The following is a 24,245-nucleotide window of genomic DNA, read 5'->3' as shown; positions in this document are numbered from 1 at the left end:
AACAACAATACATAAACAACCAGCTAGTTCCTAATCAATTATAGACCTGTTTGATCTTAGAGCAGCAGAAGAGAAATATTTCTATCCAATGAGAATCTACCTATTTACGGCAATAAACGCTGTACAGAGCTGGCCAGCAGCCCCGGCGTGGGGCACCCAGCGAGGTGATTACCTGCTTTATGGTGAAGTCGTTAATGAGATGGTGATTGTGCTCGTTGAGGTTGCAGTGCAGGGTGACACAGTCGCTGTGGAACAGCAGGTCCTGCAGAGTGCTGACGCGCTGCAGCCCCAGGGCGCGCTCCATGCCGTCCGACAGGTACGGGTCATAGAAAATCACACTGAAGCCAAAGGCCTTGGCACGCAGGGCCACTGCCTGCCCAACACGCCCTGCAACGACACGGCCACGCCGGGAGAGCACATGTGAGGCAGCTGCTGGGTGTCAGTGGCCTCTCCTGCCCAGTGGGAGCCTTGTACCCAACCCTAACACTTGGTACAGCAAGGGCAGCAAAGGGAGGCGTCTCCCCATCCCACTCCGAAATGGCACATCTGGGCTGTCTGACACTTGCACCTTTTGTCACCACATATGTGGAAGGCCAGAAGATGTCACGTAATCTGCAATAATCTGTAATGCAAGGCTCGCCTGCTGGGCCTGGTTATGGCAAACACCACTGCCTGTGAGCACATCCTGCCAAGGGCTTATCCGTACCCATGTCAAACCAGCTGGCTTTAATAAAAAGCTGTAAAATTAATCCTCAAAAATGGGTGCAATAACAGATAATTTGTTTAATCTGAAGCACAACCATTCTCAACACATGGAATCTCCTTTCTGGTATTTTTTTTCATTTTGAGGAACATCCTTCCAGCACTAAAATGCCTACAAGAATCCTGTTGTCTAAGGCTTTAAAATACATTCTATTCAGCTACCTGAATAATAAATAAATAAAGTTGGTCATATGGCATCTAGCTAAGAGGACTGCAGTCCCACTTGGAATTGACACTGAACTTTGCTTTTTTGTTCACTTCCCTTACTGTCAGATTTCAGAGCTGTATGGGCAAGACTCCACACCACAGTACCAGGAGGTGTGTACTTCCCTTTGACACACTACCAGGAAAACAGAGAGGGAAAACCCCTCTGAGCACATCTGATGAGTTACAGGCATTTTGAAGAGTGACAACTAACACACTTTCCAAGTTAGAACTTTACAGACCAGATATTCACACTGGAGTACTGCAAATGTTGGATAAAGATGTTTCAAAAGCGTCGCACGACACACCATAACAACAATGCCTAATCTGAAAAACAAACCCAAAAAAAGTCAACAAATTTTCCTTTGTAATGTCTCAGTTTGTTCAAAAAAAGCATCAAATCAACCCAGGGAAATCCCATCTCTTTCCAACTGTGCTTGAAGGGATTTCCCTCTGCTTTTCAGTTTCTCTTTGAATAAACTTCAGAAGCCACAGGAAGGAAGGTTTTTGCTGATCACTTAATGTGAACACAGCAATTCTGCAGTGCTTAGTGACAGATGTGCTTGGAATATTAAACAGTACATCAATCTGACAGGGGCTGTCTGCTTTTCTTTGGGGACATCAGGTTAGAATCCTCCTCAAAATCTTTCATTTCAACACTTGCATGCATGTTATTTGTTTGCTTTCCAGGCTGTTTTAATAAATTTGAATTAGAAAATTTTCAACACAAACACTGTATTGTTTCCAAATTTTGGCATGTTCACAGCTCAAGGAATCAGTCACACAACTGTAAATATTTTTCTTTTTTTTTTTAACAAAGCATATAACTGTTACTCCAGCTCCATTCATTTTCACAAGCAACATTCTGTCATCTGTTCTTTTTTTTTACACTCTTTACAACACTAATACCTGAGGGGATTCACAACAGCAAAATCTCTTACAACAGCCTCTCCAGTCAAAGCCACACTTCATTCACCCCACCCAGGCCAATAAACCAAAGCCTTCTTCAATGGGCACAGAAGTTTCCTTCAGAAACACCAGGGAATCACATCTGTATTTCTAAGCAGAATTATCCTATTACCAATATTTCATGGGATACAACTCTGCAATTGACAATTCATATTTAGTCTTAGTCATTACACAACTGGACATAAGGAATTTGCCAATTTCTTTTTAAACTGCTGTCTGACATAAAGAACAACCACAAAACTATGACCTTTTTTCCTTTCCTGAAAACCCTCTATTATATAAGACTCTCCTGGGCATGAGAGGTGGTCCAAAACCTACCTCAACACACTGAGGACAATACGGCACACAAAGCATCCCACCTCTGGGACACCTCTATGGTAAGAGCATATCAAATTGTTATGAATATTCATGGCTGCTTCCAGGGAGAGCAAAATCTTAAGCTTAAAACCTTAATTTATTAGTTGGCAGTGTGAGAAAAATGCAGAATATGAAAGTTGCATACAATTGCAAAAAAAGCAGAAAGCAGCAGGAGTGTATTTTCAAGGAAATCAAAGTTCTAGCAAGGTCCATTCATCATTTCAGAAGATCTCCTGTTACAGCCTCATCCATTCAACCCAAATCCCCCAATTTCCAGGTGCCACTGACCTGACCTGAGTGTGACAGTGCAGCAGCTGCAGCTCAAGGACCCTGCTCAGGCCTGGCCAGTGCACACTCATCATCCTCTGCTGGTATTGCAGAGTTCTATAAAATGACCCTGGGACCATGGAAATGATGATGTTGACCTGCCTGCAGACTTGCATGGGAAGAAAAAGTGCTTTCACTTAGCAGCTGTTCCCTGCCTGTGCAACAGCAGTGGAATGGGTAATATTTCCTCCTTGTTGGAGAACTCTGAAATGTGGAGAGAGCTGTTCTGCTACACTTCCTGCTGAGCACATTAAGAGAGCCAGTAGGACTGCTAAGAGTGGAGCATTTACTGCAGAGTAATACCACCCAACTCTTAAGCCTTATTTACTAATAACACAGGTTAGTAATTTGGCCAAGCATCTAGGCAGGGCAGTGGGACTGCTGAGAGAACAGAGCAGGTGAGGAAAGACAAACTGAGTGATGACATTCAAAGAATTTCACCTTTCTTGGGTGAGGAAATGCATTAGTCATCAGCATTTCTCACTGAGAAGGAAGGGAAAGGGAGTGCAACTTCACTGCTGTAAAATTATCATTAGAGCAGAGCCAGGGCCAGATGTCTATTCAGCCAAGTACTTACGTGCTGCTGCTGATAAATATTCCTCCTTAAAAAACTTACAAACCCCTATATTTCTAGATACAAGGTGAAAAAGTAGCTTTTCCTTGGTCTTTTTTTAAATGCAGGGCTAATTATCCACACTTGTGATGCAACACTTAAAATGTAGGACACTGGACAGTAATAAAGATGAAAAGTGACAGACAGCTGTTAAATGATGTGATATTATTATTTATGTAAAGCTCAAAGAGTCAGCCACTTCACAAAGACAGCAAGAGGCAAGGGCTGTGCCCTGAGGAGCTCAGGGGCTAACCAAACAACACAACAATGACAAATGGGCTCCAACAAGCACATGAAGGAGGCATTGTGCTGTTGAGTCCCTGCTTATCTTCAAGCTCAATACAAGCAGAGGATGAGAGATGGGTTAACTTTAAAGGAGGAACACAGAGTAATAGGATTAAGCAGGACAGAGCAAGTGTCAAAGCAGGAATATGCATGAGAGGAGGGAGAGAGAGTGGGTGATGGAAGGAAGGCAAGTGAGTCACGAAACTTGGCTAGATCAGTGGATAAGGAAGTGAGCAGCTGAAACTTGGAGACACAGCCATTCCCCAGCACAGAGATAGGCAGCAGCCAGGGTGCTCCTCTCTGGCAAAGAGTAAAGCCCAGGAGCAGATGTTGAGAAGGTCTGCAGTTAGCTGCTGCAGCAGCAGTGATAAATTGAAGCAACCCACTGCTGGAGAGAGCACAAGTTTGAAGACAAGAACAGACAAACACAGTTGTGGCTGAGAGGAGATGATCTCAGACACACGTTGAGGACAAAGGACAGAAACTGAGACACGACACAGAGGAAAGGCTGAGCAACAGATGATGAGAACTGTTTATTTTGGGTGAAATACATCCACTTCATAGCATCTGGGTGGATCATCACTTCTGACACTGACATGCCTAAATAATAAACTGAGGCAAAACTCCAGATGCAGGGAGAGGCCACTAGTGAAGAAACACCACCCAAGGACACCAGTCTCTGGTTGTAAAGGCATGTTTGAGTCTGAAACCCGACAGCTAACCTCTAGCAGTGAGCTGGACTAGAAAAGGGTGCACATCACAGCCTAAGTGCCTGAAGTGCTCACACAGAAATTCTGGTACATCTTCTAAGTCTACATTTTTACTCTTCATTTATACATAGATTCAGAGGAGTTTGTTAGAACAGGTCTGACTCAAAGTGTTGTGCCTACTCACACACATGCACAAGAAGGAAGAGGGGAAGTTTTCAGAAATGACTTTACAATTTAGTATTCTTTGAATATTCTATGGTAGGAGATAGGAACAACACAAGGCTAGAGATAATGACTGCTCAAAACCTACAACAGAAGCATGCCCTTAAAAATCAGCTTTTACTAGCCTTTTTAGTGTAACATGCACACAAAAGGCTTGCTTTTTAAAACTAAAACCTAGCATTTTGTAAAGCTTTATAGGCATACTGGCAATCTGATTACCCATTTATTCCTCTACACTTTTCAGTCATTGAGAACAAAACCAGCAAAACTCACTTAAGGAAGTCAATGATGAAAGAGTTTCACTTTCTAATCTCAAGTCTGAATCTGTTCAGTAAAAACACCAAACTGAATTACAGCAGTACAGATATCTCCAGCAAACATGCACACTGCATGTGAGCCAAAGCTTCAGTTTCAAAAACCAGGATGCATTTCCATTTTGGAAACACTGCAGGCAACTGTCCATGACTTAGGTACAGATGCTGTGACTGTGAGCACAATAATCATTGTGTGTTTCAATGAGATGCATAATTACATTAGTACAGATTTGAGAAAGCAGCTTCATGTCATGACTAACTTCTTGAAAATCGTATTTTAAAGGCAATTCTTTGGTTGTGAAGATGGTTCTGGTGGACTGCATGGTCCTTTAAATGAGCACTATGTAACACCAGGCTATTTTCAGCTTCCTAAAGTAAGAGTTTGAGGCTGGAGTTACTTGACAGCAATGTGTAACTGGAGCAGTCATTTAAACATGATGCTTTGTTGTCAAAATCATATTACTAATTCCTGTGGATGAATAGCACAGCAATTACATCCACAGTCTAGCAGATCTGTGTAAGACAAGCACATGACTGAATAATTTTTATATAGAAACTGACTTGCTTGTTTTTCTTCTCTACTTCTGCAACAGACAGTAATTAATTCATCTCTAGCAAGCCTGTCCATCTGTTGGATGCTGAAAAACATTCAGGGTCGCTCAGAGAGGTAAGTAGGTGATTTTATTAGGTCTGGAAACATTTCAAAATTTCTTGCATATATTCTTCCTCTCATTAGAGTTGAAATACAATTTCACATCCACCTCAATCAAATGCACACAAGAACTGCTCTGCAGGGTGTTACTGAAGCAAAGACTTTTTAGTTATGTAAAAAACTGAAAAAGGAAAAAAGTCCAAACAAAACCAGATATGAAAATGGATAAGGGATAAAACACACATGTAACAGGGCTGAAGTAGGAGGATTCTTGTCCTGGAAAAGGGAAGCGATAGTGTCTCCTCTTACAAGTAGGCAATATGGCAACAGAAAGATGCTGCCATCTTATTGCAGGGGTTCCATACTGCTGTCTCCTTATTGCAAAAGTTTCATATCTTCCTATTGCTTCTCATGGGCAGCTCCTCCAAGCATTCACTCTCACTCTTTCACAAAGCACCCAGCTGACTCCAGTTCCCTTCTAAACCAGCCACCCCTCTCTGTTATACACTCTTCTTCTCACTGCTTACAGCTGTGGCCTGGTAAAGTCAGGCCTGTTCCTAATCTCTGATAACTGGCCCAGCTGCAACTCCTTAGGGGTAAGATTACTTTCTAGACTATCGTTATTTTCTTATATTCTATCCCTCTACAGAACGACATACAGAAACTCAGAGAAATGAGAGAACATTACAATAAGTTTTCTGAGGAAAAGGGCGACCATTTGAGTTCTATAATCTACAGGACTGAATGCTTGCCATGTGTGGGATCTCAGCACCTCAGGACTGAGGTGTCACCGAGGGGGGCTCGGGAGTCCTGGAATGTTCCAGAAGTGTCTGGTGGCTGGACTTTGATCCTACACAGGAGACGACACCTGTATGAGGACAGGAGGGTTTCACCGGGGTGAATGGTGAAGGGATTAGTTAATTAGAGGGTGAGACACAGGGTTTAGGATTTATGTACAGGGGGGTTTAGAGAAGTAAGATGGAGGAATTGGGGTGTGTCCTGTCCTTCTTCTTCTCCTCCATCTTCTGTGGTGATGGTGGCACTTTGGGATTGGTCATTACTGAAAGTGCACCGGACAATAAGAATAAAAGGTATTGGGGAAAAATGATAAATATTGTACACGTAACAATGGGTATAAAGATAGGTGACTGTCTGGAGGGCAGCACAGTGTGCTCATGGCTGGCTGCTGAGCAGAGCTCTGTTGGGCCGAAAGAAAATCTTTTAGATAAACAATTAATAAACATAAAAACCGAAAGAAGAACTGAAGCCTCTTCTCGTCCTTTGATACGCGGGCTGCCCCAAGGCCACCCCGGGCCCTTCCAGGCCCTCCAAACAGCCGAAAACCGGACAGCCATGGAGTGAACAAACGCTCCATTTGTCCAGCTCCACCCTTCACTGTTTGTAAGCAAGGGAAGCAGGGTGAGGAGGACGTACCCAGGCCGATGATGCCCAGCGTCTCCCCGCGGATGCGCGCGGCGCCCGAGGCCACCTCGCGGATCTGCTCCACGCTCTGCACGCGCGTGCCCTCGCGCAGCGCCTGGTGCAGCCAGGTGGTTCTGCGGTACAGGTTCAGGATGTGGCACATGGTGGAATCCGCGGTCTCCTCCACGGAGGCGGCTGGCACGTTGCACACGGCGATCCCTGCGGGCAGCAAGGACACGAGGCCAGTTGCCAAGCAAAGTGCATTTCTTCCATTTAACAGCAATACAGCAGCACGATCTTTGAAGTCAACACCTATTTCAACATGTCTTGCACAAATACTGAGCTTCTGACTGTAATGGCAGGCAGAGTACCTGACATAATAGTTGACAACTATGTGCCAACTTATTTCTCTGATTTTTTTATTACTAATTATCATGCTTTTATTTATTGCAAACTAAGGCACTGAATCACATAAGGAAAGCACTGAAGATATCTGATAGTTTAGAACATGGTAAGCATTTTACATTTCCACTGAGCTTGGTGCTTTGAATAACCAAGAGAAACCTGCCTTGCTCTCAACAGTGTGGTCAATGATCAGAGTTTAGGTTTAATTGTGAGTTAGCCTTCCACCACTGGACAAATACCTTCCCAAAACCTATCTGTGCGAATTAAAAAAGGATAAAATAATTTATAAAGCCTTCACAGGATGACTGTTAGTAATTCCACATCATGTGTAGGTAATCATGGTACAGGGAAGGACAATCTGTTACACATTGCACAGAGATTTTTAGAATTACAACAAACCAGACCCCAGTCCTTTCTTGGTCCCCCACATTAAAGGGAACCCATCTAATCATCAGTAGGAAAATGCAAAATCTGCTTCTCCATGGCATGCAAAGGTAATGACAAATAACTCCATGTTCCTAACAGCTGAAAAGTCACCACCTGAAACGAGCATAACATCACGCAGCCTAAACTGTTACAGCCACAGAAAAGTGTGGAAGGCGGATTATTGATTCAAGACTCACAATACGCCTATTTTACTTCAAAAACAGAAGCAACAAGTGATTGTAATTACATGCAAGTTATCCCATTCTGCTTTTTACCTTCTAGTACTCAATACACAGCAGTTAAGCAAAATGCTTGAAAAACTTTGTGTCCTTTTGGACTTGTCTCTCTTCAGTCTTTCCATGTACTGCATGTTCTCTCTCTAATCACCAGCTCCCACAAATGTTTGTGTCTCAGTTCTGCTGACTGAGACAACAAACAGCACGCAGTATAATTTCATGGTGGAGAAGAAAAAAAGTGTTTTGTATCCTAAAAACACCTAAGAACTGTTTTTACTGTTTGGGATTTTACATAACTAGATATTCAGCAAGTTCTCAGCTAATACCAGAATATCTTAGAAGCAAAGAAGAAGAATAAACATTCTCTTCAAAAACAGCACCAATAGTAATATGACAAATAATAAGCTCATGCTATATTTATCTATGTTTTACATTCAAATGCCTTTATTCTGCTGCCCAGTACTTTTTATAGCTTTCTCTACATCCCTAAAAACCTGCACAAGGAACTTACAGAACTGTGTTTCTTTCCTCTGCTGCAGAGATAAGCCTGCCTGCTGAGTCACTGCCCTTAAGACTTACAAGAAGATATACCAGCATCATTTGCTGGAATATTCACCTTGGCATCCTGCTAACATCAATGGTAGAAGGAAATTCACCATTTCTAAAATGGGGAAAAAAGCTTGACTGGGAGGGAGAGGTGAAAGACTGAATAATAACATCCCTCTAAGTACCTCACATTAAACACTTGCATTTGTTTATACAAAAAAAGTCTTTTTCATGGAGCAACAATGCAGGTTTTAGATGGCAACGTAAATTAAATAAATGTGCCTCCTAATAGCTGCCATCAACAAAATTATGTTTTAAAAGGAGCTTAAAGAATTATATTATGTATTTGGGAAGAAGAGCAATATACCTTCTTCCCTAATAGGTTTCCTTAGGAAGCTGAGGGAACAAAAGTCAGATAAATTCTCTCCTGAACAGCAGGAATTTATTTTTCTCAATTTTTCTTCAACTCTAAAAGCACTCATTTTTGAAAGGCAGAGACATAGCAAACCACAAAAAGCAGCAAGAGAGAGGCAAGGAAATGAAGAGACATTTCACATGGGAAAAGACAGCACACTCTCATCTCATATCCACTGATCAATGCTCCCTTCCCTTTCCCACTGCTTTCAGTGATTTTGTGCACAGGTTCAATGCTGAAAAATGCAGGTGTTCACAGGCATTACCTGGGCTCCCACTTCCCTGGCATCCAGCTACACCCACAACTTTTATGTATTTTCTAGTCAACTACTAATAAAGTGCAGAAAAAGCGTGTTTTATCCAAGAAACACATATTTTCATGCTTTGTAAGAAGATTAAAAGTGCCAACATAAAATAATGCTAAATATGAAAAGCTGGTAACAACCCCATGTGCCAGCTCTACGAAAAATAAGAAGTTACTACAGAAGTTCAGGAATACATTGGACTCTGGTCTAAATCTACATTTCAAAAGCAAATCAAAGCCTTTTATAAAGAGCAAATCACTCTCACATTACCTCCTTAGGATTTGCAGTACTTACACCAGCTCAACAAATGGAAGGCTCTTTGTCTCAGTAATGTTTCATCCCAGCCATTTCACCCAAACTCAATATGAAAATCAGAGATTTTACTGGAATCTTCCCACCATTTACTGGCTTTTGACAGAGTGGACAACAATATTTTTAAATTAAAGGATACACAACCAGGTTGGACCCTCAACTTTATAACTCAGTCTAACACAAGACAGGAACTGAGTAATAAGGAAGGTGGCCATTTAGCATTTCATATGAACAAGAATTTCCCAAATCTGCTGTGTCCTCTAGCCTGAAGAATTATGTGGCTGCATTTAGGTTGTAACCTGGGTTACAAGCCAGCATAGAGACCTGCAGAACAGCCAGCCAGCAAACCTTCCAAGATCTTCCTCTTATCAGGGATTTTCTCCACAAACTGGGCTCCTGACTGGTCTGAGCCTTTGATCTGCACCTACATTTTGGCTTTTGATCTAGGATTTCACCCCAGGCCACTCTCTCCACACACACAGGTTTTCTGAGGCTCACAACTCATATCTGACTGTGGCACCAGTTAAAGCAGCAAAACACAGCCTTGCCCCCTTCCAGCCCTCTCCTGGCCTTTCTAGAACTCAGCAAGGAGTGGTTGAGGCTCTGCCACCATTACCACAGGTGAATATTCTTTCACCATTAGCTGATAAACAGGGCACACTACAGCTCCTCACTACATCACTGGGGCTACTAAGGACTAAGCACTGCAACTGAAATAAAGCATATATAATAGCATATATAGTAATATATATATATAATAGCATATATAATAAGCACTGAAATAAATGTTTCCAAGATCTTTCCAGAGCAGAATGGGAAACACATCGGTCTCCACAATCTTGGAAAAGAAAATCTTTACTCCAAGTGGTCTGACCTGACCTTTAGATTACAGACAGGAGATAGTTTAACCTAAAGTAAGAAAAGTACAGATGAGATAGTTGCTTTTCTTACAGTCAAACATCAAGCACCATCTCTTCAAAGTTCCAGTAGCTGAATTTATTCTGAAGAAGCAACAACTGATTCTCCTATAAAACTGGTATTTCTGTTTTATGGACTGGTTTAGTACTAAATCTCATGCATCATAAATAAGTCTCAGACAGTTGATAATGATCTCATTTTTTATTCAAACAGAAGTAGTATGCCAAAATGATGGAATTATATTTTGTAATTAGATTACAGCAGAAGTAGTTAAAATATACAATTTGGGTAAAAAAGAAAGAGATGAAAAAATATGGCCTTTCTCCTTGGGTTTATATTGAGCAGGCAGATTGTCATCCTGCCACAAAGCTGTTAATATTATCACTTAATTAACTAATGCTAGTATCTCCATAATGAGTTTTATACTCTGATGGGAAAATTATACAGCTTACATATGATACTAGTATAAAATCCACAGAACACATTAATACAAAGATTTAGATGCTATCAGATTTCTAGAGGCAAGTATAAGATGCAAAATAAAGTCTGTAATAGCCATACCTAAATCTCCAGCAGATTTGATGTCAATATTATCAAAACCACTGCCAATTCGGACAATTATTCGAAGTGCTTTAAATTTCTCCAGGTCTTCTCGAGTTAAAGTTATAGTGTGATACATCAGGGCACCCACTGCTTCATTTAGTACCTAGAAATTAAATGAAGAAAAAACAATTGGTTTTCTTTGCTTTCACAGAATCTCAGCTTAATCTCATACACATATTCTCAAGTATAGAAGACAGTAAAAGCATTAAATACAGATTCAGGGGTTTTTTTAAAGGTTGCTTTTCTAAATATCTCCACAAACAGTGAGGATTTCATGCTCAGGCAGCTGAGATTCAGCCCTGAATGGAGTCACAGAGCAGAGTCTCTATACAGGCACCACTGCCCTGCTAAACCACTGGATACCTGACCAGAAAACATCCAGTGATCACAAACCCCTTCCACAACACAGACTGAAAGTGCTCACTCACACACACAACCAAAAGTGTTTGCCCCTCAGTTCACTGACACTGCAAATAAGCTCTCACTGACAGAAAACTGGATGTCACATAAATTGGTATTAACTGAGATGCCAAACTTGACATTATCCAGGAAAATCCAAAGCCTCTGAGAAATGAGAAATTGCACGAAAGCAAAATTGCTGCAGAAAAAAAACCCCAAACTTGTGAGAGCACCAAAAAAGCAAAAATAAAAGAGTCAAATTTACAAATTAAATGATGTTAAAGTGCATCCAACCTACACAACAGCACTTCAAACCAAGAGGTGTGGAGTAAGCAGAGGGAGAAGGGGTGTGGAGAATGGAGCCAGACCTGCCCCAGCAGTTTTGAATTCTGCTACCCAGCAGTGACACTGCACCCCACACAGGTGATAGCAATTTATTTTTCACACAGCAGAGAGTATTTTTCTCTTTATCTGCAAATTGCACGATTTTACTTCTTCAAAACACTTCCCTGTGCTTGCACCTTCAACGCTCTAGCTAATATCCCAATGGCTCTACAAGACACAAAACATGCACACGTCATTTCAGCAGCTAAGCCAGCTGCAATGAATTCAAGGGATTCCTATGACACACTTCACATAAAAGTTCTGCAGAGGCTCTCAATTTCTTGTTCAGGCTTTTGGGTCTGGTACATGCACAGATTCTGTCACCTGAATTATTTCTGCTCATATGAGCATTTCCTAGCGCAATGCAAGATCAGTAAAAATAATCAACATACATAATTTTTAAAAAAACCATTGCAGCAAAGCAGAGTCTTGCACACAGAGGATTACAATTGCTGCAACCAAGGATCTGCAACAGTGTTTAAAAATACATAAAGAAAAAATTAAAAGAAAATAAAATCAAACTCCATAAAAAATGAAAGAAAAGCACTTATTACTGAATACTTCACAAAATTATTTATGCTATTTCAACATTGTTTCTGGACTGAGAACTTCAGTTCTAACTCAGATAAAGACAAGATTCCTTTGAGCAAAATTTGCATTTACTAGTAAGAACTGCAAAAAAAATTACAAATTACACATCCTTCTAAAATTCATCTACAACATAATTCAAAGACCAGCTGTAGGCTCAGATCTTATAAAATGATTACACACACACAAAACTCCTTGATTTTAATGGTGCAAACAAGTCCTTTGGAGATTACGTGCAGCAGCTCCCAATCAGAAGGACTGCACTCACAGGATGTGTTACCTTGAGCTGTTACACAGGGCTAATAAAAACCCAACACAGTTTTGGGTTTGCTTTTCCAGTGACATTACAGCTGGCATGGACCAAGCCCGAGGTACCCTACACAAGAACCAGACCCTCTCAGGAAAGGAAAGCCCACCTAAATGCCCTCAGGTTATTTCTGCTCCCACTAGAGGCTGAAATACAATTGTTCAAGATCTCCCAGCCTCAGTGTGTGGAAATTTCTTCAAATTCAGTTGCAGCCCCTGCTGCTCCAAGCCTCAAGGTAAGCTCAGATAGCCAGGGTATCTCCAAGAAGCCGTGTCCCTGCTCTGTGCTGTGTCCCTTACTCTCCCCACCCCTCCCGAGGTGGCTGTGGGTGCTGTGCCGCAGCACAAACCATGCTGTGTCAGATAAGCACAACCCGAAGCTCAGAATCCAGGGACACAGCCCTGAGGCAGCCAGAGCCTGTCCCAGGCTGGAACAGCCCCAGGGTGGGTGCTCTGGGGCTGCCACTGCAGCCAGCACTGCACCCAGCAGGGCCAAAGCACAACTGCCTCACACATTTGTGCCTCACAATCAGCGATTCACGTGGGGAGGCAGATTGTCATTCCATAACCATGCACATTGTACTAACCCAGCCAGTCTAGACTGACATTTGGACTCCAAGAGCACTGGTGTGGACCCATTATGACACAGTTTTTGGGCCCATCTACGTTATGGCTTGGCACCAGGAGGAGACAAAAAAGTACTGGAAAGCTTGGGAATGTGTTCAATAAAAGGGAAAATATTTCCTAGCTGTAGCTTAATGCTGACACTAGCCATTTCCACAGGCAGTTATTTACCCATCACATGGGATATGGAACAAGCAAATGCAAGTGACAAATCTCTCAGAATTTCTTTTTAGTGACTGAGCCTCTCCTAGGATTATGGGCTAGTTAGCGAGGAAATCCACTGCTAAAATTGTAATACCCTGCAAGTGTGTTTTATCACATTAATTTGATAATTTAATTATGTTACTGCTTTTTGCTACTGGACATGTGATAGAAATATGCCAAAAAAGCAGAAAATAATAGCAGAAAATCTAAAGTTAGGAACATCCAGCATTGGTGAATGCTGACAATGCCACTTAGATTTAAAAAAACAGTGAAAGTTTCTGTATTTTGGAATTATTTGCATAAATTATGTTATCAGTCATTACATATATTATATGCACACAAGAAGCCTGACAAGTCTTTCAATGAGTAAAATATAACACATGAAACTGATATCCAGCATAAATATCAACAATTCCACAAAATTAAATGATCTTTACAAAAAAATAACTGTGCACAGAAGTAATTCACTGATGATTTAACAAAAGGGATGGATGCATTGAGAAAATCAGGAAGAATAAGTAATTTTTCTCCATCATTTTCCATAATGAACATAAGTTTTAACGAATTCAAGAACAATTTTTTTACATGGAGATCAAACTTGTGAGCGAGATAGCAGGCAAGGCAGAAATTCCAGACCAGCCTGAGGATGTGGCAGTCAGACCACGCTCTCTGATGATTTCTTGCAAGGAAAGGCAATGGAAAAACCAGAGAGAAAACGAGCAGAGTCAGCTGTGCTCCTCCAGCAGCCATTCCTGCTGAGCCCTCTGGGAAGAGAGGATCCGAGGCCAAGGCTGAAACGGGGACATGAGCTGGGCTCCTTCTGTTACCCAATTACTCTGGAGCTCACCTGCCTGATTTCTGTGCCTTCACACTTCCTTCCAGCTGAAGGCAGAGCTCAGGGCTGAAAGCCTTTTCATTCCCTATTCCATGGCTGACAGCTTTTCCCATCACAGCAGCCTGGACAGGTCTTTCTGCTGTTCTTCCAGCTCAACGTGACTGCTCTGCTTTCACAACATGCCAGGCCACCAAGGCTCTCAGGGAACAGGTGACAGTAGCAGGAGACACTTCTATTTCCAAGAATTTTACAAATCCCGAGTACTGATTATCCAAGGTTTAAATCCTTCTAAATGTTTTCCCCATCTACATTTTCTCCTCCTTCTTTAGCCATCATGACAAACATCACACAGTCACCACTGTGACAAACACATCTCATTATTTGGGGAAGAACTCTGAGCATCTTGCTTACTTTTACAAAAATCACATGCTAAGAACTAAACAGCAAGGCCTTTTCTTGGAGCATCTCAAGGCACTTCTAGATTTGACTATGAGAGGCTGATCCCAGACACTCATGGATCAAATCCAGAGCACAGAAACATAACACAGCAGATGAAATGCCAAACTACTTCAGTGCAGAGACAAAAACAAATTATAAATTACAAGATGAATATGACAAACTCTTCATCTTAAAAACAAAAATCATCACTAGAAAGTGCTGTATTTAATCCAGTTCTAGAAACTACAAAGTGTTGCATTTCTTGGACTTGAAATTACATGTGTCATCTCTAAAAAAATTATGTTCCAGTCTCACCAACAGACTTGAAATATTTTGCACATTTGGGTGGAACAAATGTACTTCACCAAAACGGAGTAAGCCTTGCCTTATTTAACTTGCAAAAAGCAGCTGCCTGTTGAATTTGTAACCAATAGTCTGTCACATGGGGAAGGCTGCAGAGACTCAGAGCTGCTCTCAAATCCTCCCTACAGCACTGCAAAGGATCCATGTGAAACCAGCACCACTAAAGCTGAAAGGAAAAGCCAGTGTGCTCAAGTGGTATTTAGTGGCTCTCCAAAGCTCTGTTATATTGTATTGCTTTTTACAAGTTCTTGCTTCTCTTTACAAGCTCTCAGCTCCCTGTTAGGTTCCTACGATCCATGGTGCTGTCAGTAACCCACTTATTTCATATAAACTTTACTCAGCCAGGATACTCTCTAGTGAGGACCCTAAACATTAATACTTGAGTTTATGCTGTCCATAAATACAAGTATAAATATTTTACACAAACATAAACAAAACTTACTTGCAGGCTCCTGAAAACACACTCTCTAAAAGCCTATATATCCATACACTAAATAAACTACATATATATACACATGTGACATATATATATGATAGTGTATTTCTAGTCTTCTAAAAATTAACATTAAAAATATATATACATACAAATGCATACACACAACTGCATAAATAACCTGTATAGTCTACACACAACTTCCTTTTAAATACTATATTGAAGCCAGTCTTTCCAAGGCAGGATTTACTGACCATTACATGCAGCTTTAATGACAGAAGTCAATTTGAGAATATAGACTCTGAAAACATTTTCACTGAATAAAAGGCTTCAATGAAAAATCTTTAACAGGAGTTCTGTGTGTTAGTTTGTCTATTAATAGGGCTGCATTGTGTCTATTCATAAGGCTGAATTCAGGTCAAGTACATATATGGACTGAACATCCACACCAAAGGATATTATGGAGTTATGGAAGTCACTGGTGACAACTCCAGCCAGTTTTTTCCCAAGTCTCTCACAAGGAGTCTGATCCAAAGCTCATTCGGTTTTGGGACATTTACAAGGTTTTGGATCAGCCCCAAGGTGACATTTACTCCCAACCAGACCTTATTGTTTAGAACAAGGCTGCTTCCTTTCAATCTGGGTTCTTTGAGAATTTAAATCCGATGGAAAACTTAAATGCTTCATCTGCATCATGAATATAAACAGCACTGATGGTGTAAACACAAGCTTTACTGCTAAACAAAGAATTGGAAGCTTGAAAAATTATCTCACTTAACCATTGCTGTAACAGGGACAAATCAAAGAGCTGAACAACAGCACCATCCTGAATTTGTCTGCATCAGTTTCCAAACATTTGACACTTTTCAGCTCCTCTTTGAAATGGTCCTTGATAAAACTGCCATCACTAGAATTGTTTCGATATTTAATTCCTATGTCAAAGCGTGACTGAAAAATTTCAAGTTCTGTTAAACAGGAAGTTCAGATTTAAAGTTTTTTAAACTTAGAACTACAAATATGGAAATGCAGTATCCTTTTGAAAATTATTCCATGTTGGGCTCAGAAAACAGGAGTCAGAGGATCTGACACACTGTACCCCAATCTCTGCTAAGGCCAGGGTTTACCCAACACACTGCTCCAAGGACTCCTCACTGCTTCCATCAATGTTCTGGTCAGCTGGGTAAATGCTTGAAGCTGAAAACCCAGTCAACCACACACTTTTTTCTTCTACCTGATTTGCAACAAGATGTAGCAAAGTATATAATTACAGAAAAAAGAAAATGGAAAAATGTACTCAGCCACAAATAAACTTGACTTCTTTCCAGCCTGTACATTTTGTTTTAAAGACCATTCCTAATCAGTTGTGCTTCCTGTCTTTTCATCTGGGTTTGCAAGAATCACTGTTTTCTCTCTCCTTGGTTGAAATGCCTATCACCAGCCCTCACAGATTGTTTGTATTTATCCCTCTTGATCCACACAGCACTTCCATGTTACAGAGCACACAGCAAAGGGCAGGAAGCCCAAAAAGCAAAGAACATGAACTCAAAAAAATCCTGGGCAACACAAAGACCTCGAGGGTATGCTTGAGTCTGTTATGCCTCTGAAGGTACAGAAGTGGAAAAGAGCAGCAATATTGCAGGAATCAGAGTGCTGGGTAGGCTGCCAAGGAGCCAGGAAAAGCAGCAAACTGTGAATGGCACTGAAACTAAGAGGGATTGGGAAAAAGAGGCAAACAGACAACGGAGCATGAGGTAGGGAAAAAAGAAAGTTGACCTGGAATGAGGATGGAAGCAAGCTAAGTGTTTTTAAATAATTTTTTTGGATGAACAACTGTATTTTTGGCAGAACAAACCAAAACACTGTGTACACTTGGAAGCAGTCTTAGTTACTGAGAGAACTTATTTACACATCATTAATTGTAAAATAAAAGCCAATTTAACAGCAGTGAGTAACTTTTATAGACAGTAATGCAATCTCCAGTAAGAAATTTGAACACTGAAATCTTAAATATTTTTACCCTAAATGACAGAAGTTTTCTGATAGGATGTAATGTCCCGAACTCCCAGTTTTGCCATGATAAGAGTTTGACAAAGGTAATGCTCAACTTCACACAGCCACATGCAACATCTACAATAAAACAGAACTCAGGGGTTAAGGGATAAAAACATCTATTGCAGCCCTGGCTCAAAAATAAACGGCTTTTTCTAGGGAGAATGGGAAACAAGGAGTGAAACCAAATACCAGTCAAACCTTAGACATGAGTAAATTTCTGAAGGAGCATAATAAATGACCCTAACTACAAAGTTATTTCAAAACATTGGGTCACTCTCAGTAAATGTCAGTATTCATTTAAGCACTGGCAGCCTGATTTTTCAGAAGGAGGGAAATGTATCTTCACCATCCAGGTTGTTTTCCAAAGCAGTGGAATGGGGAACAAACGCTTTGACCTGAGCTGAAGCACAGTTCTACTACATGTAATTACTAATTTGCAACTTTACAACTTGCTACTTATTTTCCATTGTTTAATCTCCTCAGCCATAAGAAGTGATTGGCAAATGAACTCTTGGCAGAAGGGAGTTGCTACAGAACTGCAACTCGGTTACCCAGCTGGAGAAAATTTTCTTGAAAGAGCACACCCAGAGAGGTATTTGCTAAAATTCTGCTCCTGACCCTGCACAGAAATGGCACTGAAATCCTTGCTTCTTTTCCACCTTTCTTTTTGTGTTAAAATCCCTCAGCCTGCTTGCTCCTCCACGAAAAACTACTTGGCTTGTACTTTGCTGTCTCACAAGCCATAAATTCTCCTTTCTACTCTGTTTCCTTGAAAAACTGAAATCACAGTATTTTAAAGCAGGTCTTGTCCCTGAAACTCCCCTGACCAGCAGAAATCGCTTCTGCAGGTTCCAAAATGTTCATTTCTCAAGCTCTGACTGCTCACACCGCTGTGATCAAGGCTCCACACCGTGCAAGCTGAGTGAACGTGGGTTCCAACTTTCCCAGAGATCTTTCTGCTGCCTTTCACTCCTTCCCTCCCTCTCATTCTCGGTTCTCATCCTTCCCCCATCCCATCACAGTCACCCACCTCAGAGCATCAAACAGTGTCCATCACCCTTCTGACCCCATCCTAAATTCCCAGCCTCTGGCATACTCCCTGCAACTTCACATTAAATAGATCTGTATCTGCTAGCCTATGGATTCAGTATCCATATTATCAAAACCTGTATTTCAGCTAACAGGGCAACATCATTAGTATGGCCACAAATGTGAAATCAGAAATACATGAACAGTTTTGATCCTGCTTTAAAGATGCAACTCTTAATTTTAAAATCTTTTGTGAAAACAATTTTGTATTTAGCAAAGCACCATTCCCAAATAATAAATAAATACAAGTATTCCTCTAAAGATAGGTGAAAAGTAGTCATTTTCCACTGCAGATGAACAGTGAACACTTTTCCCACATAAGCGAACAGTGCTTAACACTCCATAAAACTGCTCTTTCTGCCCATGTTAAAGGAAAACAACAGTATGATAATGAATTCTGGTTTGTGACTTTTGTTGTAGAAATTTATTACCTCACAGGTCCAAATGTTTTAGGACTGTCTCATCCTTTAGGCAAGTGAAAATCTGCATTATGGCATTGTAGTGATAGGTAGTGAAAGTATTTTTTCCTGATGTATTACTGAGATCATTGAGAATTAATTATTTCTGTATCATAAAAATCAAAAGAAGCAAGCTTTAGTATAATCCCCTCAATTCAACAGTTTTGTAAAGATCAGCAACAGATTACCTATGTCACTCATCAGTTATTCAAATACTTTTCCAAACCTGCAATTTGAGAGAGACACAATCTCAGGATGTGAAAAGTTCATTTATTACACACCACTGCTAACAGAAAATATCCACTGGTTTTTTGCAAGGCACTCATGGCACACAGGAATTACCCACTTTTGATGCACCAGAGTTGTTGATTTTAGTAAGCAAATCATAAAACTATCCAGGTGGTGGAGTAGCCAATGGTACAGTGTTCAGAGCAGACTGCTCTTAGCTACTAATAGAACAGCATTTCTATTACTTATTCTTCATGTGCCATTTAGTTTTTTAAATGGAATCCATGTATTAACTCCTAACAGCGGTGTGAGAGAGGAAAACAGTAAAACAAAAGCAACTTCTCAACATGATTAAAAGGAAATACACAGAAAAAAAGCATCATATCACATTTTAATTCTTGATATATAATAAAATGAAAAGGAATTGGGAAAAAAAGCTTGAGTTTCCTCTAAATTAAAAAAAATATATATTTTCTTTGAACTTAATTTATACAGTTTTATTTCATTAAAAATCTCAACAAGCATTATCTCTGCAGATCCATTATGAATGAAGACTGAGAATTTTTCAATTCCTTGCACGTGTTCTCAAGTTAGGTTAACATTCACCACATTTTCCACGCAAATTTTGCGTTAGTATTTGTTTTGAAACTTCCTTCCAGTGACATTTCTCAGTGCACAAGGCTGCTTAACCCAACCTGCACAATTCCTTGGCTAAACAGAGAAACCAAAGTTACCCGCACAGACAATCCAATACTTGTGATCTGTCTTTCCAGGAAAAAGCTGAGCAGCAGAAATGTTTCCAAGGAGCATTTCAAGGTAGCATTTTGCCCAGAAGTAGCTCTGTCCATGAATTTAATTCAGTAGGGAAGCAGAGGGACAACACCCAATCCACCAAAGCACAGCTCACCACAAACACTGCAGTAACTCACCACAGCTGACACACACTGCTCCAAATCACTGTAACACTTGCATTTCCTACAACACCTCAGCTGCCCCTCTTACACTTTACCTTTTCATGAATTTCTTGTGTAGACTGAGCATCACAAAACGCCACAGTGGCTACGTCCTTCAGAATAGGCATTTCTACCGTGCAGTCCCTGCCGTCCAGCAGCGCTACCAAGGGGCGCGGGTGCATGGGCCCGTTCATGATCGGAGGTCGAATGCCTGCACACAAACACAAAACCTTGTTAGTCAGGCCATGCCAATGGCAGTACAAATAGCTTACAGCCACTCTGCTTTGTTCTGGTGGCAGAAAAAGATTTCAAGGACTGAAGCTAATAAAACAGGAACAAGTTTATACTCAGCCATTAACCAAGTACAGACGACATTACGAAGAAATTCCATGGAGGTTCAGAAGGCTGAACTTTGAAACATGGACAAAATCACTGAGGGAAGAGTATACTTGTTTTTTAAAGACACATCTCACTGTACTAATCAGTGTCTCTGCAACCTTGTTCAACCTTTAGGTTCTGACTGGATTCCACACCTTTGTGAGCTCTAGAAAGAGTGAGAAATATCTTGCCCAGGCTTGCAAGAAGAGTGGAGCTTATGGAATATAATAAGCAACTCAGTGAGGATTTGAGTATTCAATTTACATATATAATGATGATTCTGCTGAGACTAAAATTTAACTTTAAAAAGCCTACAGCAGCAAAATTTTCCATTTACTGAGGATCCAGTGTCCAAGTTTAGAGGCAAAATTGCTGACCTATGTAGGTCTGCTTAGACTTAAAAAGTTTCACCAAACAGTTCTATATAGCTTGGTCAAACACGTCATGCTTAATCCACCACTGAAAACTCTTACAAAACAGGAAAAAATGTCCCTCCCTAAATCAATGTCACACTCTGAACACTGTGGAGTGACAAAGAAATTAATGTCAAGTATCTGGGAGAAGGACAATCAGTCCAAACTGAAGATTTAACTTACATCCTCCTTACAGAGTCTAGAAATGAAAAATAATCCGTAAGATATTTAGAGAGCATCTCTTTAACAATACAAATGCTATAAATACATAGAAGTACTCAAGGGAATAATATTAAACCATTGCATTTACAGAAAGTAGTTAGGCATGGGTGGAAAAAGAGACTTCCTGAAGAGATAATGAAAAACAAAATGAAGAATAAAGTACATTTTTTCCTCTTTTAAAATAAGAAGTTTTAAGCACTGCAAAGTGAATCAGGCTAGTTATTTCTTGTATGCAAATTTCAACAGATATTTTTGTTGCAGTGTCAATTTTAAAACATTGCTTATTTTCTTGTTAATCCAAGTTGGTCCAACAGCAATGCAAACGACTGAGGTGCCCCAGTTAACTTCTCCAAGCAATCCCTGCATCTTAAGTCTCAGCCTGTGTCAGAAAGCAAGTCCTGGAAGACTGGTATCTGCACTTCAAGTGGATGGAAAATCAGTAGAATCCCAGCCATACAAGTGTCTGACTCTTTTCTGTTCTGCTTCCAGCCCCTCCCCGCCCTGATGACAGCATGGCCTGACTGACTCTGCAGTGCTCTCACCATTTTTCAGATGGGAACCAAAGTTTGTTATGGCAATTACACTGTTGCACAAACACTCCTAGCCTGTGCTATGATAGGTGAGCTTAGAAATGCTTCTGGTACATGTTATTTCACTAATAATGAGCCACCAAAACTAAATGGGAGACATTAATACATAATTTTTAAAAACTGTGCAGCCTGATAGCTTATTATTGATACTTGTTTGAACCGAAAATGGCCACATAACCCTCATATGGACATTTTTAGTAAATAAACTACATACCAGTAATGGGGTACAGGAGACAAACACTAGAATATACAACATAAAAATACTTAAGGTATTAATGGAACAATTCTATCCTTTAATGGGGATTTAATTACAAAACTCCACATTAAATATACTTAAATAATCCTAGGATAAAGCATGTTATAGACTTGCTCACATTTTTTAAAAAACAGTATATATAACAGCATTATTAAAATGCACTTATGTCTAGAAACAAATGCAAAAATGACATTGCAAGACCTCTTCATTTTGCTTAGAGTGACTGTGCTTACTCAACAACTGAAATGTCATGATCCTGTCAGTACAGCAAAGCCAGAAATTCAATAACAAGTCTGAATGCTAGCTAAAATAAAATTTTAAAAGCTAAGAACTTCGATACTAAATTTGTTGCAGATGAATGAGGAAAAATATGGCACAGGTGATTCCCTCAGAGGTACAACTAAAGCACCTCTGTCAGAGCACAGAGTCCAAACTTTAGAAAGTAGGTGACATTAAAAACTCTCACTTCAAAGAAACACTTTTCTGACCAGGGCTAGCTCAAAAAATCATGAAATGTTACAGCACTACACAGAGCCCTTTCAGATCACGATTTCTCTAAAGCACATGAAGGTGTGGTCTGGTTTTCCCCTCACACCAGTATATCTGAGATTTGAACCAAGGTACTTGTGCAACACTGGCGCTAAGGGGAATGCCAGGGCAAGCCCCAGAGCACAGGAACTGAGTCAGAAAAGCCCCAGAAGGAGAAACCCCCCCTGAGACATTTCAAGGCTTGGTTAAGAATCCCCAGAACTCAAACACATCCAGTGACCTTGACCACAAAAACCCTACAAACCTTTGCTTGCTAAAACCCTTTCTGAACTTCAGCACAGACTTCCTGTTGCACAATCTTTGTGCCCAAATCTCCTGCCCCTGAAGGGCAGGCACTGATTCCCACTTCAGTTAACTTCCAGGAACTTCATCCCAGTGGCAGTTCCTACTTAAAGGTCTCATTTGGGAAGACATGGATTCACTGAAAATCAGAACCTTTGGAACACAAAGGTTCCTCTTCCAGCATTTGGATACATTCTGCCTGGATTTTATCTGGGAATGTCACACTGCACTGTGCCTCTGGCTTTCCAGGAGACCTCGAAGAGGCAGCAGAAAGCAATGTGGATTTAGGAGCAATGTGGATTTAAGAGCAGTGTGGATTTAAGAGCAGTGTTTTCCATGCCTGCATTTACAGTGAATAATGCAGCTCTGTGCCAGAGAGAAGTAACTGCAAAGTGGTCAGAAGTGACATTCAACATGACAAATGTAAAACTGATTTAAAAAATAATTTCACTTAGCTGGCTTATTTAAAAGTATTATGGTATAGCACTTCACATTACACAGATAACACAAATTATACCACCACCCCCACATCCTATAACCTTTGTTATGGGAAAACAATCTTAGTTTATCCTAACTCAAGACTTTCAGGAACCCCTACCAACCTGACATTTCTTAATCTGAGCTTGATTTCCAGGATCATGAATTCGATTTCTCAATGCTTTACAATCTTCAGTATTCTGAGGCAAAATAGCAGCCTGTCATTCCATCCTCATTTCCATGTCTTTAATTTTTCTTGCAGCCTCCTGTAATCTTGAACCAAAGCTTTTATACTTCTTATCCACTGCAACCTCTGCAGCCTGGATGGCGTTCAAATTTTTACTAAAAATTAAACACAAACAATACATTAAAACAACGTTAAGGGTCTGACTCGTGCTCACAGAAGGCAGGAAACTCAAAATTAAAGCTTCTCACTGCATCTGTACCCTTCCCCCTGTGGCTGCTGGCTTCCCAGCACGCCTGCTGTGCTGCCACTGCAGGAACACTGCAGGGACAGCAGTGGAGCATTGACACACACTGCACTTGCTCAGGACAGCAGGTGTGCTGCACATACCCCTGCCTGCATGGGGGCACCACTGCCATGGCCACGGCCTTGCCTGGCTGGGCAGGGATCCAGGGACAGCGTGGGACCCCCAAAATCCCCCTGCCAAGCACTCCGGTGGGTACCACAGATGGAGTGAGAAGCCTTAACTCTGAACTTG

The 24,245-nt window shown here is 40.8% G+C and overlaps 1 protein-coding gene across 9 annotated transcripts in view; it reads right to left on the bottom strand.

Annotated features, from left to right (window-relative positions):
• The window catches only part of CTBP1 (C-terminal binding protein 1), a 233,459-nt gene that overhangs the window by 17,195 nt on the left and 192,019 nt on the right, over nt 1-24,245 (bottom strand). For 5 of the 9 annotated variants that reach the window (XM_074540485.1, XM_074540488.1, XM_074540486.1 and 2 more), the window contains 4 exons: nt 20,413-20,567; nt 10,961-11,105; nt 6,850-7,056; nt 173-387 (listed from right to left, as the gene is read on the bottom strand). In XM_074540485.1, the coding sequence (XP_074396586.1) occupies nt 173-387; nt 6,850-7,056; nt 10,961-11,105; nt 20,413-20,567 (722 nt within the window). Of the gene's footprint in view, nt 1-172; nt 388-6,849; nt 7,057-10,960; nt 11,106-20,412; nt 20,568-23,648; nt 23,866-24,245 lie in introns of all 9 variants that reach the window. The other 4 variants (XM_074540494.1, XM_074540492.1, XM_074540491.1 and 1 more) reach the window with 1 other exon arrangement.

This window comes from Zonotrichia albicollis, chromosome 5 (assembly GCF_047830755.1).
Source record: "Zonotrichia albicollis isolate bZonAlb1 chromosome 5, bZonAlb1.hap1, whole genome shotgun sequence".
In the NCBI taxonomy this organism is placed as follows: domain Eukaryota; kingdom Metazoa; phylum Chordata; class Aves; order Passeriformes; family Passerellidae; genus Zonotrichia; species Zonotrichia albicollis.
The sequence above is the reverse complement of the archived record's forward strand: the minus strand, read 5'-3'. Positions and strand labels throughout refer to the sequence as shown.